The following is a 17,070-nucleotide window of genomic DNA, read 5'->3' as shown; positions in this document are numbered from 1 at the left end:
TGTTGCACACCGGGATATGGTGCTGCCTGCGTTGACCCCGATACGAAGTGCCCCACCAACGCCGAGGTCAACCTCCAAGCTGTCATTGCCCACCCGAAGATGCAAGGGGAGGGCGGAATTAAGTCACCCCCGAAAAGACGGCCTAGCCATTTTTTCGGGGCTCCCCCCCCAAAAAATAAGACCCAGCCTTATTATATGAGAAACACGGTGTGTGTGTGTGTGTGTGTGTGTGTGTGTATGTATGTATGTATGTTTTCACAGGTATTTATATGTATGGTATATATATGTATGTATGTATATGTATTTGTTTTCTGAGGTTCTCGCGGGTATTTGTATGTGGATCTTTGGTTATTCGGGTTTTCTCCCGCGTAAGATTGGAAGTATCTAGGCAACGTTTCGATGAAGTCTCATTCATCATCTTCAGGCTTGCATCTTTCGCCTTGTGCTTCTCAGAGTAAGCTGCAAGCTCACATTACTCTGAGAAGCACAGAGCCGAAGACACAAGTCTGAAGATGATGAATGAGACTTCATCGAAACGTTGCCTAAATACTTCCAATCTTACGCGGGAGAAAACCCGAATAACCAAAGATCCACATACAAATACCCGCGAGAACCTCAGAAAACGTGTGTGTGTGTGTGTGTGTGTGTGTGTGTGTGTGTGTGTGTAAAAGACACTGGCTTTTGATATCCCAGGATCAGTCGTCCCCAAATGAGAGAGGCAAGTGCTCGAAGAGAGAATACGTCTAATTATTCTAATTATTCCAAATCCTCTGGGCCAATACAAGGTGCACCCACGCTGGACGTGAGGAGGGCAGGACAGGCTCCTCCGTCACTTCTTCCTCCTTGGCCCGGGTTTCCCTTTCTTCCCTTTCTCCTTGGTGACCGGCTCTTCCTCCAGCATTTTCTTGAGGTTTCTGTAAGGACCGAGGAATCTACGGACCATCATGCCTCTCCACCAGGACTGCAGCTGAAAGGAAAAGACGGGCATGGGAAAAATTGGATTCCGCCTCCCCAGCCTGGCACAAGCGGACTCCTTCAACCGACACGGGTGCAAAAGCCCAGCCCTCTGCCCGGTTGGCGTCCGGCATTGGGCTAGCCAACGGCCTGCTGCAAGGAAGCCCCAAGCTCGGGGCTCACATCGGGACCGGTTATTCGAAGGTCCATCTTCTCCACTTACATCTACCCAACCCAGGGCTGGGATGCTACCGGTTCGGCCCGGTTTCATAGAGCCGGTAGCTCTGAAGAACAGCAGGCACAGAACCGGTCGGCCGGGCTCTCTCTCGGCTGTCCTTCATTACCCCGCTTTTTTCAACCTCGGCCGCTTTGCGTGGCGCAGCTGAGGGTGAAAAAGCCGGAGAAAAGAGGCTTTTCGAACGCTGCGCACCTGCGTGCAGCACTTTTCGGGCTGTCCGGGTAGCGCAGCCTCAGGTGATTTTTTACACGCGTGCGCAAACGTAACCACCGAACCGTTAGTAACGCTGATTGAATTCCACCCCTGACCCAGCCTCCTAGAGAAGGGAGGCAGGGGATTTTAGGGCTCCTCTCTCTTAAGGGGCTCCATCTGGGGGGACCAAGAAGCAGGGCCTTCTCCGTGGTGGCTCCCTCCCTGTTATTTGAAGGTCCACCTTCTCCGCTTACATCTACCCAACCCACTAGAGAAGGGGGTTCTGGGCGAGGCTTCCCCAAATCACGAGGCAGACTCCTCGTCCCTTTTGATTTAGGCTAATGTGAATTCCTCTCGTTCACCTCCAGCAAAGTCCCGGCAAACAGTCTTTCAAGGGTGAATTTACAACCACAGACCTCATCGGGCTGGGAGAGCTGCCAGGCCGATAGCTTCCAAACGCCACGCTATACCAGCAAATTCTCGGCAAGAAGTCTCTTGAGAGTGCACGAACAAAATCTTCACACTAATTAAACGAACTAATTGTCTCCTGCAAACCCCACTCCCCTTTCGCTCCTCTTTTATTCTCTCTGGGAGGGGCCATTCACCATCCACCTGAGCCTTTACTTCTGAGTTGACCCTTGTTCCTTAATTGTTCTCTTCTCCTGGCAGCTCTGTGCCTGCACACACTGGGAACAGGCTCCAACTGCTCTTCTTCCCCACTGATCTCCGACCCCGGAGGCAGTTAATAACTGTCTGAGGGCCCTGGTCCCATCTCTGCCTCCGACGCAGAGCCCTCGTCCGAGCCTTCCCCAGACTCCAGGACTGGCCCAGGTTCCTCCCCAACCTCCTCACTGTCTGAGTCTGCTGGCCATTGGTGAGCCATAACAAAGGGAGGCAGGGATATTGGGGTTCCTCTTAAGGAGGTCCATCTGGTGGGGCCAAGTAAAAGGACCTTCTTGGTGATGGCTCCCTCCCTTTATTTCACAGTCCATCTGTTCCACTTACATCTCCTCAACCCACCAGAGAAGGGAGGGAGAGTATGCTATAGGTTCTCTCTCTCTTAAGGTCCATCTGGTGGGACCAAGAAGAAGGGCCTTCTCCGTGGTGGCTCCTACCCTGTGGAACATCATCCCTGCAGAGATAAATTGGCGCTCACTTTTGACAGTCTTTTGAAAGGCCCTGGTTCTACCAGTGGGCTTGGGGACCCCAGGGTGGTAGGACGCTCAATAAGGGGTTGGTTTGGTAGTTGCTGCCAGGGAAGTCCACAAGTTGTTCCCCACCAGTCATGCCCTTGTTAGAGTCTGATTCTGAGGGGGAGATTGAGTAGCTGACAGGAAGTGGGAGGGTGGCTCCAGTGGCTGTGGAGGAAACTGGGGAAGGGCAAAGTCCGGCTGGGCCTTCAGAGAAAGATCCAGGCTCACCCCCTCTTCATCCTAGGGCACGCAGGGAGGAACGGAGAAGGGAGCAACATGGCTTATGGGGGAGAAAAGGGCCCTGATCCTTTTCATTAGTTGCAGCTGGGAGAACAGGATATAAGAGGAGTGTTTGCTGGAAGCAAAGCGTGCTTTATCTTGGTCGAGCCTTATCTGAGTTTTGGCTTCCTCCCAACTGTGGGTGGTGCGTTATTCTGCAATTTATCATCCTGGCCTGTTGTGTTAATTACTTCAGTGTGGTTTGTGTTGTTGTTTTTTTATTTCTAACGATCTGTACTTTGGGCTCGGACTGCATTTCTGCCCTTCGTAGACTGTTTTTGGAAGAGTTTGCTTATCCAGCTGAGGAGAATTGGACATCGGGGGCCACGTCGGAGGCGTTAAAGGGAATTTATTCTACTTTTGTGACTTTGTTAATTTTGTGTCACGCTCCGGGTCATCACACCACCCCTATTGCAGCCCTTCCAGACCAAAGCAGCCTCTTACCTTCAAGATGCTCTTCATCTCCAGGGCATCTTGCTCGACCTTTTTCCTCGCATTCTCTTTCTCCTTCCGGTCCTCAATGATCGCTTGCTCGCACGCCCGGCACTGCAGAAAGCAAGTGGAGACATGGGCTTTGGAGTCTCTTGGGGGAAACGGAAGCTTCCTATCTGAATTCACTCGTCTTCTCTTACTCCTTTGCTCCCGTGTCTCCAGTGGGGTGGGGCTGGCCTAGGAAGGATGGGTCTTTTTCTCTCCCCAGTTTGAAAGCATGGTTGGAGTTTTTTTTTCCATTGGGGCGTGATGATTGACCCAAAGATACCTACCTACAGTAGCTAGCTTCTATGCCTAAGGCGGGACTAGAACTCACCGTCTCCTGGTGATCAGTCCAAAGTGCCCCAGTTTGCTTTCATGTCTAAGGCAGGACTAGAACTTACTCTCTCCTAGTGACTCACACAAGATCCATCAGCCAGCTTTCATGTCTTAAGGCGGAACTAGAATACACAGTCTCCTGGTGATTGGTCCAAAGTCTCCCAATTGGCTTTCATGCCTAAGGCGGGACTAGAACTCACCGTCTCCTGGTGATTGGTCCAAAGTCTCCCAATCAGCTTCCATGCCTAAGGCGGGACTAGAACTTACTCTCTCCTAGTGACTCACGCAAGATCCATCAGCCAGCTTTCATGTCTTAAGGTGGAACTAGAACTCACAGTCTCCTGGTGATTGGTCCAAAGTCACTTGGCCAGCTTCCATGCCTAAGGTGGAACTAGAACTTACTCTCTCCTGGTGATTGGCCCAAGATAACTCAACCACCTTCCATGCCTAACGTGGAACTAGAACTTACTCTCTCCTGGTGATTGGCCCAAGATAACTCAACCAGCTTCCATGCCTAAGGTGGAACTAGAACTCACAGTCTCCTGGTGATTGGCCCAAGATAACTCAACCAGCTTCCATGCCTAAGGCGGGACTAGAACTCACAGTCTCCTGGTGATTGGCCCAAGATAACTCAACCAGCTTCCATGCCTAAGGTGGAACTAGAACTTGCTGTCTCCTGGTGATTGGTCCAAAGTCACCCAGCCAACTTTGATGTCTTAAGGTGGCATTAGAACTCACATCCTCTTGGTTTCCTAAGCCAGCACCTTAACCACTACACCAAACCCAGATGTGCCACGGCCATTAAGAAAAAACCCTGATCCGGCCATTATGGCCACCATCTTTTCATCCCACCCTGTAGATGTCCCCGAGCCTCCCCACCCGCCGCCCTTCTCTGCGGAGACACCGGCAGCTGCTCTGCCCCCCAGCAGACGTTCCTTGTCGCCCACCCTTCCTACCTGCTTGGCCAGTTCCATCAGAGCGGCCTGGTCTGCCGCTCTGGAGGACTTCAGGTTGTTGAGGGCCTGCTGCTTGGCCTCGGTTTCCTTCTCATACTTCTCCATCCAGTATTCCAGCTTCTCTTCTATGCTCTGTTTGTGAGAGGCATATGGCCGCTTAGCACGTTTTTAAGGCAGGCGGACTTCGATTCCCAGAATTCCCTGGGTCGCATGGCTGGCTGGGGAATTCTGGGAATGGAAGTCCTATTATTATTATTATTATTATTTTGCAAAACCCCAAACTTGAACCCAGTTGAGTGTCCCTATCAACTTCCTTCACAAAAGCTGCTTTTTGAGTTGCACACACACACACACACACACACACACACGCACACTTCCCATCTCCCACACTCCAAATTGCTAACATCTCAACCCCACGTTTTCTACTACAGCAGGGGTCTCCAAACTTGGCTACTTGAAGACGGGTGGACTTCAACTCCCAGAATTCCTCAGCCAGCTATGCTTAATCTCTTGCGATCCCTTCCTCTTCAATCTCTCCATTTTAATTGAGTTCTTTTCCATTCTGGAAGTCCGGCAGTCTTAAAGTGGCCACGTTTGGGGACCCCTGGACTACAGGTAGTCCTCAACTTAACAACAGTTCCTTTAGCGACGGTTCAAAGTTATACAGTGGCCGTGAAAAAAAAAAAAAAAGACTTGGGACCGTCTTTCACACTTAATGACTGCGGCAGCATTCCCAAGGTCACACGATCAAAATTCAGGCGCTTGGCAACCAACTCATAGTTATGACGGTTGACATGTCACACACACACACCAAGGTCACGCAATCCCTTTTGGCAACCTGACAAGTCAAAGGCGCTGGGGCGGTGGTGGCTAACCTTTTGGGGCTCCTGTGCCAAAAATTGTGCATGCACGTCATGCGCGACAGCACCCCGAAGGCAATGCGCATGCCCCCGCACACCCACTGCGAATGCATGCGCCATCCCTCTCCACTGCGCCCTTACCTGCACTGTGCCTCACAGCTGATTTTCGGCTTGTTTGAGGCCTTTTTTTTTGGCCTCCCAGAGGCTTGCAAAAAGCCTCTGCAGGCTTGGCAGGCCGAAAAAGGCTTGTTTCGTTACTTCCGGTATTTCCTCCAAAGGCTGCAGAAGCCTTCCCGAAACCTCTGGGAGGCTAAAAAAAAGGCCTCAAACAGGCCCCAAATCAGCTGTGATGCGCACGCATGCGCAGTGAGGTAAGTTTCCCTGTGGCTCGCTTTGCCGGCACCTGTGGCACGCGTGCCAATGGGTTCACCCTCACGGTGCTAGGGGAAAGCAGGTTCACTTAATAACGGTGTAGTGAGCAATTTCAGAACCGCGGCGGTTCACTTAACAACCACGCGGCAAGGAAAGTCGCCAAACGGGGGGGCCCAAAAACTCGCTTCGCAAATCTCTCCCTTGACGGACATACATTTTGGGCTCCGTTGGCGGCCGTAGGTTGAGGACTACCTGTAGAAGGGTAAGACTGGAGGTGCTCCCCGTCGCTCCTGAAGAACCAGGGTGGGGGTTTGATGGGGGTTGGGGGCGGTGGGTAGGAAAGAGAACATCCTGGCAACAACTTTTGAGCGGGATGAGGTTAGAGTCACCACCGACCGTTTGCTGCTGCTTCAGGAAAGCCACGATTTCTATGTGGATCCGGATCTCTTGATCCATTTCGTTTCGCAGCTTCTGAAGTCGGGGAGGGAAAGAGAAGAAGCGGCGTCAAACCGTCGTGCGTTCTCCGTGGGGCTGCTCCCTTTGGGGAGTGCGCGACCTCGGAAGCTGCAGCCGGGGCAGAGCGCGGCAGCGCCGATACTTTTGCGCAGGGGGCCCCCCCTGAGGACAGCAGTCACACTCAGTCTTATATGCCGCTTTGCAGTGATTTCCGGCCCTCTCTAAGCGGTTTGCAGAGTCAGCCTCTTGCCCCTCCAACAATCTGGGTCCTCATTTTACCCACCTCGGAGGGACGGAAGGCTGAGTCAACCTCGAGCCGGTCAGGATCGAAGTCCTGGCTGTGAGGATGCAGAACGATACTGCATGGCTCGAAGGAAGAAGGAATGAAGGGAGGGAGGGAAAATGCAAGGAAGAAGAGAGGGAGGGAAGGGAGGAAGGAAGGAAAGGAGGAGGAATAGCAATAGCACTTAGACCTATATATCACTTCACGGTGCTTTTACAGCCCTCTCTAAGCGGTTTACAGAATCAGCCTCTTGCCCCCAACAATCTGGGTCCTCATTTTACCGACCTTGGACAGAGGGAAGGCTGAGTCAACCCTGAGCCAATCAGGATCAAACTGCTGGCTGTGAGCAGAGCCAGCCTGCAATATTGCATTCTAACCACTGTGCCACCACAGAAGGAAGGAAGGAAGGAAGGAAGGAAGGAAGGAAGGAAGGAAGGAAGGAAGGAAGGAAGGAAGGAAGGAAGGAAGGAAGGAATAGCAATAGTCCTTAGACTTATATGTCGCTTCACAGCCCTCTCTAAGTGGTTTACAGAGTCAGCCCCTTGCCTCCAACAATCTGGGTCCTCGTTTTAGTGACCTGGGAAAGGACAGAAGACGTAGAATGTGAGCCAGAGACGGGAGAGACAAGAATTCTTCAAAGAGCCCGGAGCAAAAAAGCTGGAAGCGTTGAAAATTCACTGGTGGATAAATCCTGAATGACCCACGGCTAAGAAACTGTCAACTACAGGTTGTCCTCCACTTACAAACATTCGATTAGTGAACAAAGTTACAATGGCACTGAAAAAAGTGACTTATGACTGTCACGGCATCCATCCCAGAGCCACGAACAAAATTTGGGCACTTAGGGGTGTCTCTCTCTCTCTTCCTCTCCCTCTCTCTCCCTCCCCCTTCTCTCTTTCCTTCTTCTCTCTCTCTCTCTCCCCTTGTTCTTCCTCTTTTCTGTCTCTCCTTGTCTCTCTTTCTCTACCTCCCTTTCTCCCCCTTTCCTTGTCTTTCTCTCTTTCCGTATCTTTCTTTCTCTCCCTTTCTCCCTCTTTTCTTCTCTCATCTTTTTCTTTCTTCCTCTTGGTCTCTTTCTTTCTTTCTTTCTTTCTTTCTTTCTTTCTTTCTTTCTTTCTTTCTTTCTCTCTCTTTCCTTGCCTTCCTCTCTTTCCTTATCTTTCTCTCCCTTTCTCCCTCTTTTCTTCTCTCATCTTTTTCTTTCTTCCTTCTTGGTCTCTTTCCTTCTCTCTCTCTCTCTCTCTCTCTTTCTTTCTTTCTTTCTTTCCTTTCTCCCTCTTTCCTTGCCTCTCTTTCTTTCTCTTTCTCCCTCTTTCCTTGTCTCTTTCCTCCCTCTCCCTTTCTCTCCTACCCCCCCCCATCACCCAAAGAAAGCTCTTCTCCACCACCGAGGAAAATGTACCTCAATTTCATTCTGCAGATCGTTCTCGGTCGCAAAGCACTTCTTCTGCACTTGAGCCACCTGGAGATCGGTGTCCTTCTTGACGTAGCGATTCTCCATGTCCGTTTTGGCCTTCATCTCCTGAAGCTGGTCTTTGAGGTAGGCAATCATCTCATTCCGGTTCTATGAAAGAACCAGGATGATGGTGGTGGTGGAGAAAAAGGAAGTAAGGTTAGAACTGCCAGACAGGCCCAGCTATCCAGACCGGCGGTCGCCAATCAGTGGTCCGCAGCCCACTGGTGGTCCGTGAGAAAGTTTTGGTGGTCCGCAGAGAAATGTCACCCCCAAAGCAATTAATCCAGGCTGCGTGGGAACATAAGGCTGCGCTGCCCACATGGCCCGTGGGAACCCTCTCCGCCTACTCACTCCTTACCTGGCAAACCTGCCTGCTAAGTTGCTATTTTTCCTTTTTCTGACCATCAGCTGTTCTGCTCTGCCAGGAAATCATTGGATTTCTTGCTTTCTAGCTAGTCTTTAGATCTTCGGCTCTGCTTTTAAGCAGAGCCGAACCTCCCTTAGGACTGAAGCAGTGCAGGCTCAGGTAGCCGATGGCAGAAAAACAGATCTCTGAGTGAATCTGTGATTCTGAGAGCAACTCAATCTGCCTGCCTGATTTTAGGTAAACGTTGCTCTTTTTTTAAATAAAAAATTAAAATATTGATATAAAAATAATATTGACATACAAGCCATGGCCAGCCAGACACAGGACCACCAAGCCACACCCACAAATTAGGCCACGCTCACAGAACAGGTGGTTAAGAAATTTGAATCCCACCTGGTCTGTGTGCATGTGTGAGAGGGGAGGAGAGAGAGAGAGAGGTTAGATTAGACCAGATCTCTCTCTCTCTCTCTCTCCCTCCCTCTCTCTCTCTCTCCCTCTCTCTTTCTCTCCACCACCAATGTCAGCAAGCCACCTTCAGTCAAAAATTCATATTAGTGGTCCCTGGGACTTAAAATTATGAGTTTGGTGGTCCCTGAGGTCCAAGCGGTTGGCGACCCCTGGATTAGGCCGTTCCTACCCCCCAAAGGGCTGAGCCCGTTTACATAATCGAACCGGAAAAGATCCTGTTTTGGGGCTGACCTGCAGCTCGTAATCCTTTTCCTTCTTGATCTCGCCAAGCTGTTTCTGGAGGCTCTTGATCTTCTTCCTTCCCATCTCCTCCCTGTAAATGGGGGGGTGGGAGAAGGGGGCACAGGGGGGTTGAGAACGAAGGAGAGACCGTTTTCGAAACCTTTCGGCCAGCAAGATGCAGGTAATCCTCAACTTACGAGCGTTCCTTTTAGTGACCGTTCAAAGTTAGGACAGCACTGAAAAATAATAATAATAACCAGCCGGAGAATTCTTGGGAGTTGAAGTCCGTAAGTGTTTAAAAGTTTCCAGGGTTGGATACTTTTGCTTTACATATTTACAAAAAAAAACACAGAATAGGATAAAAGCAGCCTGTGGTTTTGGCCAAGCAAGAAAAATATATAACTCCCTCCCTCCCTCTCTTTCTTTCTTTTTCTCCCTGTTCCCTTGTCTCTTTCTTTTCTTCCTTCTCGTTCTCCTTCTCCCTCTTCCCTTGTCTCTCTTTCTCTCTCTCTTTCTTTTTGTTTCCTTTTTCTCCCTGTTCCCTTGTCTCTCTCTCTTTTCTTCCTTCTCCTTCTCCCTCTTCCCTTGTCTCTCTTTCTCTTTTTGTTTCCTTCCTTCTCTCTTTTTCTCCCTGTTCCCTTGTCTCTCTCTTTCTTTTCTTCCTTCTCTTTCTCCTTCTCCCTCTTCCCTTGTCTCTCTTTCTCTCTCTCTTTCTTTTTGTTTCCTTTTTCTCCCTCTTCCCTTGTCTCTCTTTCTCTCTCTCTCTTTCTCTTTTTGTTTCCTTCCTTCTCTCTTTTTCTCCCTGTTTCCTTCTCTTTTTCTTCCTTCTCTTTCTCCTTCCCCCTCTTCCCTTGTTTCTCTTTTTGTTTCCTTCCTTCTCTCTTTTTCTCCCTGTTCCCTTCTCTCTCTTTTTCTTTTCTTCCTTCTCTTTCTCCTTCTCCCTCTTCCCTTGTCTCTCTCTCTCTCTCTCTCTCTTTCTGTTTCCTTCCTTCTCTTTTTCTCCCTCTTCCTTGTCTCTCTCTTTCTTTTCTTCCTTCTCTTTCTCTTTCTCCTTCTCCCTCTTCCCTTGTCTCTTTCTCTCTTTCTCTTTTTGTTTCCTTCCTTCTCTTTTTCTCCCTGTTCCCTTGTCTCTCTCTTTCTTTTCTTCCTTCTCTTTCTCTTTCTCTTTCTCCCTCTTCCCTTGTCTCTCTTTCTCTCTCTCTCTCTTTTTGTTTCCTTCTTTTTCTCCCTGTTCCCTTGTCTCTCTCTTTTCTTCCTTCTCCTTCTCCCTCTTCCCTCTTCCCTTGTCTCTTTCTCTCTCTTTCTTTTTGTTTCCTTCCTTCTCTCTTTATCTCCCTGTTCCCTTGTCTCTCTCTTTCTTTTCTTCCTTCTCTTTCTCCTTCTCCCTCTTCCCTTGTCTCTATCTTTCTTTTTCTCCTCTCTCTCTCTCTCTCTCTCTCACACACACACACACACACACACACACACACACGAGGCTCACAATTCCCCTCCCTGTTTTGATCTGCCCTCTCCCAGTCAAATGGGGGAGAGAGAGACCCCCTCCGAGCCTAGAAGGAGGACGGGAGCGAGGACCTGAGGACCAGGTTCTGAAGGTTGGTCTTCTTGTCCTTCTCCAGAGCCACGGCCAGCTGCAGGGTGCGGAAGGTCCTCAGCATCAACATCTCATCCATGGTGCCTTCAAGGACGTTGCTCGAGTATTGCCTGACAGGAGGAAACAGGAAACAGGGGTCCGCTCAGTGGCCAGGCCAAAGTAGGGGGGTCCTTGGTGCTCTTTGAGATCAGTGGGTTTCTTGCAGACGTTTCGTCACCCACCTAGGTAACACCATCAGTGCTAGAAGGGATGGGGGGGGGAAGGTCATAGGGAGAACGAGGAGGAGGATGACGGCTATGGGGTCCTCGGTCCTGTTTCTGCGCAGACCTTTCATGACCCAGCTAGGCGACATCATCAGCGCTAGATGTCAACTCATAAAACACTTTGTATGCACGTTTTATAGTTGCCAAGAGAAAGAAGTGTGTGTGTGTATGTGGGAGTTTCCAAGAGCCGGCAACTGTGGAATCGAAAGTGCATTCCATTCATATTTTCTTCAAAGGCTGATTTGATGACTCCAGCCACGCAAGAATCTTAACTGGAGAGCACGATCGATGACTCTTGGCTACGGACGCGCTTCGTTGGATGATCCACCCAGAGGGGTGGGGGGAAAGCAGGATCAAGGGTGACTAGTGAATTACGTAGCTCAGAGTCGGCTACACCCAGGCAAATGCCGGCGTGTTAGCTTCTAATAAATCCTTTTTGCCGTTTTGGGAGTGTGGCCCGAGGCTCATGGTTTAATTGGGGTAACTGCCAGAATCCTGACACTAGAAAGGAGCGGGGTTTGCTCTTTGTATCATAGTGGCTTCCCCGTCCACGTGGGTGGGAGTGTTATTTTTTTTCTTGATCGTTCGTTCATTTGGGTTTGCCTTTCTTTTCCCAACCTGGAATTAAGGAGAAACTTTATAACAGTGAGGACAATTCATCGGTGGAACTGCTTGCCACCAGAAGTTGTGGCTGCTCCATCAATGGAGGTTTTAAAGAAGAGGCTGGACAGCCACGTGTCTGAAATGGTATGGAGCCTCCTGCTTGGGCAGGGGTGGGGGGCTGGACTAGAAGACCTCCAAAGTCCCTCCCAGCCCTAGGATTCTAGGTTCCCCATTGGCTGAGCTAGAGTAGAGGGGTCAACCTCTTCTCCAAAGCCCCTGAAGGCAGGACAAGAAGCAACAGGTGGGAATCAGTCAAGCAGAGAAGCAATCTAGAACTTGCCACCAGAATCTGTTGGTGCTCCAGCATTGACTGGACAGCCAATTGTCTGGAATGCTTGAGCAGGGGGGCTGGACTAGAAGATCTCCAAGGTCCCTTCCAGCTCCATTCCGATTCGGATTCTGAATCCTACCTGTCCACCTGAACTTTCTTGAGGACATCTGTGGACAAAACGCTCTGCCTGGTGGCCATGGTGAAGAGATGGTTGGACCGCTTCAGGTCAGAGCTGGTGTCCAACAGCTGCCACCGAATTTCGGCTATTTTTCCCAACTCGGCCGGGATTTTGGCCAGGCTTTCGGCTCTCTTGTCCATCAGGTTCCTGTATTTCGTACTCAGCTCTTGCTGGCTGGCAAGGATGTCCTGCATTCCTTTTTCATCAAGCTGAAGGAGGGGCAAAAAAAAAAGATGTGTGAAGGAGGCCTCAGAATAGACCAGAGCAGCGTTAGTCAACTTTTAAAAATGGGTGGACTTCAACTCCCAGAATTCTGGGAATTGAAGTCTACCTGTCTTAAAATGGCCAAGGTTGAATAACACTAGCCTAAGCAGTTGTGTGTCTTTGCTTGTGCAAAAGCAACAAAAAAAAAATTTGGACAAAAATATATACATGGTTAAAAAAAAATTAAAGCAGTGTATAAAGATATATATATATGTTTTCTGAGGTTCTCGCGGGTATTTGTATGTGGATCTTTGGTTGTTCGGGTTTTCTCCCGCGTAAGATTCAAAGTATCTGGGCAACGTTTCGATGAAGTCTCATTCATCATCTTCAGGCTTCTGTCTCTGGCTCTGTGCTTCTCAGAGTAATGTGAGATTGCAGCTGCTTCCTCCTTTTAACTGCCAGTGGGGGTGGGACTTGATTGGGTGGGGGCTTGGCTGTGTTTTGATTGGGTGGGGGTGTGTTCTCATTGGTTGGGGGGTTAGCCGTGTTCTGATTGGTTGAAGGCGTGTTCCTTCCTTCCTTCCTTCCTTCCTTCCTTCCTTCCTTCCTTCCCCTTTTTTTCCTTCCCATTCCATTCTGAGCCATACATGAAGCAAACCGACACACACTATGAAGATGCAGCAGGACCACGAACTAGAAGCCAAACAGCAAGATCACAACTCTCCAGCTCAAATCCCCCAGCAACTAAGACTAACCTGAGCACAACCAAGCCCCCACCTGAACAGAACACGCCTCCAATCAGAACACGGCTAACCCCCCAACCAATGAGAACACACCCCCACCCAATCAAAACACAGCCAAGCCCCCACCCAATCAAGTCCCACCCCCACTGGCAGTTAAAAGGAGGAAGCAGCTGCAATCTCACATTACTCTGAGAAGCACAGAGCCGGAGACAGAAGCCTGAAGATGATGAATGAGACTTCATCGAAACGTTGCCTAGATACTTCAAATCTTACGCGGGAGAAAACCCGAACAACCAAAGATCCACATACAAATACCCGCGAGAACCTCAGAAAACAAATATATATATATATATAGATAGATAGATAGATAGATAGATAGATAGATAGATAGATAGATAGATTATATTTTTGTTAGGTACTGTCTATATATATAAAAGCGAAATACCCCTCGCGTGTCATCACAAAATCTCCGAAACCGTAAAGCCTACAAACTTGAAATTTGGCACATAGATTCCTCTTGGCTTCTAGGTGCTCACTAAGAAAGGATTTTTTAAAAAATGACCATCGGATCATTAGTATTTCCTATATTATTATTATTAACACGCTCCGATGCTAAGGAGTTCTACTCCCCCTCCCCACCTGAAAAGAAATCTCTTCCAAATGCAAAACACAAGCAGAGGAGGTTCAGTTTCACATCAGCAACCAGCTTTAGTACAGAACAGCTGAGCTAAGCCACGCCCAGGCTCCTCGCCCTCTCCTCCTTGCTCACACAGCAAATACTCTTTCAGTTTCCAAACAGCCCTCAACGCTCTGACACACTGACAGGACGCTAGCCAGATGGATACCCTTGGATGCTGGTAGGGAGAGGCTCATGAATTTTTCCCCTCTTATTTTCCTTCCCAAAAACTAAGCTCGACCACATAGTTTTGTAGCGAAGCACAGGTCATCGAGCTGGTATCAGATAAGTATGATACAGAGAATATATATTTAATATTTCATGTTTTGATAGCAGCAAGAATTGTATATGCGCAGCACTGGAAAAAAAATGAACAAACACCTACAGAAGATGTCATTTAAAAATACTAGATCGTGCAGAAATCGATAGATTGACATTAAAGATAAAAGAAAAAGAAGATACGGAATATTTTCAAATGCGGGACTTTTTTTACCAATGGTTGGATGACAGAGGTAAACAAATTAGGAATCGGAAAAGCACTATTATGTAAGCAAAATAATCCAGACAATACACTGTTCGCAAGGCACTTATGTATGTAAAGAGAAAACGTATAAATAAACTGTTTTTAAAAAATGGCCAAAGTTGAGAAACATTGACATTGGATAGAAAACTGGAGAAATTTTGGACTTATTTTTTGTGATCTTAAGTCAAGAACTCCAGACGTTGAAAAAATTGTCTTCTAGCTCCACCTTCTGGACTTGGCCTGATAGGAAAGACCAGAGTCCTGAAAAAAAAAAAAGTGAGTCGTTTATTTAAACAGATTAAGAGTTGGAAGGGAGGGATCTTGAAGTCAGCACTGTCGATAAATGGCTGTAAGTGGCGAATTACCTGTATTTGCAACACGGTGAACAGTTAGAATTAGCTCCCCTGTTCCAACCACAGCAGGCAACGTTGAAACCTAGCTGTTGTAATGACGAGGCAGTCGAGTTGTTTGATCATGAACAACCGAATCGCGATGATCTTTATTGGAGTCTAGTCTTGCATTTATACACATTTTTAATTATCCTCCATCATTGGTTAAAACTTTGGTTACTGCTTAACTTTCGTTACTGTTTAGCACAGTAATCTGTACAATTAATTATCTCTAGTTAAAGTCTAACATATGTTTACTTCCTCTCTCTAGTCCTCCTTTAGATGAGTGACTTTGTTTACCTGAGTTGTATTTGCTTGGAAACATTCTTTATCTGAGGTTGGCCATCCGAGATTGGAACATTCCTGCAATTACAACTCTACAACCTAGCAGATGGATGGATGGATCGGTGAGAAGGAAGTCCTGTGGATCGGAGGGTTTTCCGATCCACCTCTCCAGTTCCACTTACTGGCCCACAAGCTTGATGTAGATAATTGTGTCCCTTTTCCCAGCCAGGTGTCTACTACCTAGATCTTTTAGGTCAGCTCCTGCATCCGGGATGATTTCCTGTTTCCTTGCAAACACCCATCGGTCTCTCACAACCTGGCACCACACTTACATCCTCCACGTCTTTCCTTCCCTCGTAAGAAACAGGCATGATGTAGCCCAGGATGGCCAGCTGGTCAGTGCAGTCTTCCAGGACAGCGGAAAGCCGAACGGCGTCCAGAGGAGGGAGCTTGGGGGTTGTGTTCTTGATCCAGATCCACGATTCCCTGGCCCAAAGAAAGAACAGGCTCGGCTTAGAGGGCTGACGGGCCCCAAAGAACCATGAATGACCTGTGGAGTTGCTTCCGCGTAGTTCTTTCTTGTCCTTCCGCCTACAGACTGAATCTTGCCAGACTAAAGCAAAGTCTCTGCATAACTGTTAGATTTAGAACTAAGGACAAATTTTCCGACAGTTAGAACAATTAATCAGTGGAACTACTTGCCTCCAGAAGTTGTGAATGCTCCAACACTGGAGGTTTTTAAGAAGAGATTGGATAACCATTTGTCTGAAGTGGTGTGGGGTTTCCTGCCTAAGCAGGGGGCTGGACTAGAAGACCTCCAAGGTCCCTTCCAACTCTGTTATTCTATTCTATTCTATTCTATTTCTATTATTTCTATTCTATTTTATGTACTCTGTGAACAGCTAGGGAGGGTCTACCTTTTCCTTCTTCCTGCCTGCCAGATATTCCAAGCTCAGCTGTCTCTTTTCCCTACAAGAAAGAGCCCTTCCCAATGATCATAAATTATGAGTGTTTCAAGCACCAGTGCAAACTATACGTATCACACTTTAATTGGAAAACTGAACTTCTGGATGCTATTGATCTAAAAAAACCAATCACTCGCAATCAGGTTTTCTATAGTTTAAAAGCTCCTGGAATAGAATAAAAATATAGTATTATATAGTATAATATTAGTATTAGTATTATATTGTAATAATATATAATAAACTATACAATACTAATAGTACTAATACCACTACTACTACTATACTATATATTTGTATCTACGGAGTTACTCCAGTAACTCAATGAAAAGGAAGTAATGAAAAGAGCAGACGCAAAAGAGAAATAAAAGAATGGAACAACAGAATAAACAATGAAAAAGAAAACAATGAGAAGACATCAAAATCATCAGAAAATTTTACAGCGAACGAGGCTGAGTGCCATAGGGAGGCAGGGGTCCTACAGCAAATGGTGGCTTTTTGTGGCACCAAGTGTCACCTTTCCCGAGGCACAGCAAGAAAGCTGCTTTTGAAAAAGGTTTCCAGGGCCTCTTACGGGCCTGGGATCTCCTGGTGGTCTCCCATCCAAAGAGAAGCCGGGTCTAATCCTGGGCTTACTTTTGGAGATCAGCCAAAATGCTGATCCTTGGTTCAAAATGTCTATTGTTGCACCAGCCATGGCTCTTGGTTTTTGTATGCTGCTTAGGATAGCCCTGACTGGAGCGGCGTATAAATCACAAAAATAACGTTTTTCCTGGCTAGCCTGGGATCTCCTGGTGGTCTCCCATCCGAGCACCAACCCAATCAGACCCTTTCTCGCCCAGAGAAGGCCAGCGGCGGCTGCCACGTATAGCTTGGGCGAAAGACCTTTCCCGACCTAGCGAGGAGCGTCGGGGGACCCCTAAACAGCGTGCAGTTTCGGGGGGCTCACCCGGACTCCCTCCGCAGGAAAGAGGGGGTCGCCATGGTTACCAGAAAGCGTCCGAAGGGGCCTTCACTGAGAATAGGTCGTCTAAACAAATTCCTGAAATTTTTACGACGGCCTTTTCAAGACCTCCGAGGTCTTGAAAAATACATCCCTGGGCGTGTGAGAGCAGGGGGAGGAATGGCTTAAAAACAAACGACCGAACAACAAAAGGACGGGCTCCCAGGCCGAGCGATTCCTGTCAGGCAAACACGATAGCCGCCTCGTATTAAG

General features: G+C 48.3%; 1 protein-coding gene across 1 annotated transcript; it reads right to left on the bottom strand.

Moving 5' to 3' along the window:
- Window positions 1-726: 726 nt before the first annotated feature.
- Window positions 727-17,062, bottom strand: DRC9 (dynein regulatory complex subunit 9). The gene is made up of 10 exons (XM_026721671.2): window positions 16,804-17,062; window positions 15,225-15,378; window positions 12,034-12,281; window positions 10,679-10,807; window positions 9,116-9,197; window positions 7,996-8,157; window positions 6,251-6,325; window positions 4,623-4,754; window positions 3,301-3,402; window positions 727-967 (listed from the first exon to the last, which is right to left on the bottom strand). Exons 1-10 carry the CDS (start codon window positions 16,836-16,838, stop codon window positions 830-832), a joined length of 1,257 nt encoding a protein of 418 aa, XP_026577456.2. The 5' UTR covers window positions 16,839-17,062; the 3' UTR covers window positions 727-829.
- Between the last annotated feature and the right edge of the window lie 8 nt (window positions 17,063-17,070).

This window comes from Pseudonaja textilis, chromosome 4 (assembly GCF_049901715.1).
Source record: "Pseudonaja textilis isolate UNSWEBS1 chromosome 4, rPseTex1.2, whole genome shotgun sequence".
Classification (NCBI taxonomy): Eukaryota; Metazoa; Chordata; class Lepidosauria; order Squamata; family Elapidae; genus Pseudonaja; species Pseudonaja textilis.
The sequence above is the reverse complement of the archived record's forward strand: the minus strand, read 5'-3'. Positions and strand labels throughout refer to the sequence as shown.

What these genes read in the sequence shown, in the direction of transcription:
- DRC9 (XM_026721671.2), bottom strand. Translation starts at nt 16,838, where the DNA reads ATGGCGACCCCCTCTTTCCTGCGGAGGGAGTCCGG. An exon ending in AAAAGGATTACGAGCTGCAG is followed by an intron (nt 8,158 to 9,115) that starts GTCAGCCCCAAA and finishes GTTCTTTCATAG; the next exon opens with AACCGGAATGAGATGATTGC. An exon ending in AGATGAAGAGCATCTTGAAG is followed by an intron (nt 968 to 3,300) that starts GTAAGAGGCTGC and finishes TTTTCCTTTCAG; the next exon opens with CTGCAGTCCTGGTGGAGAGG.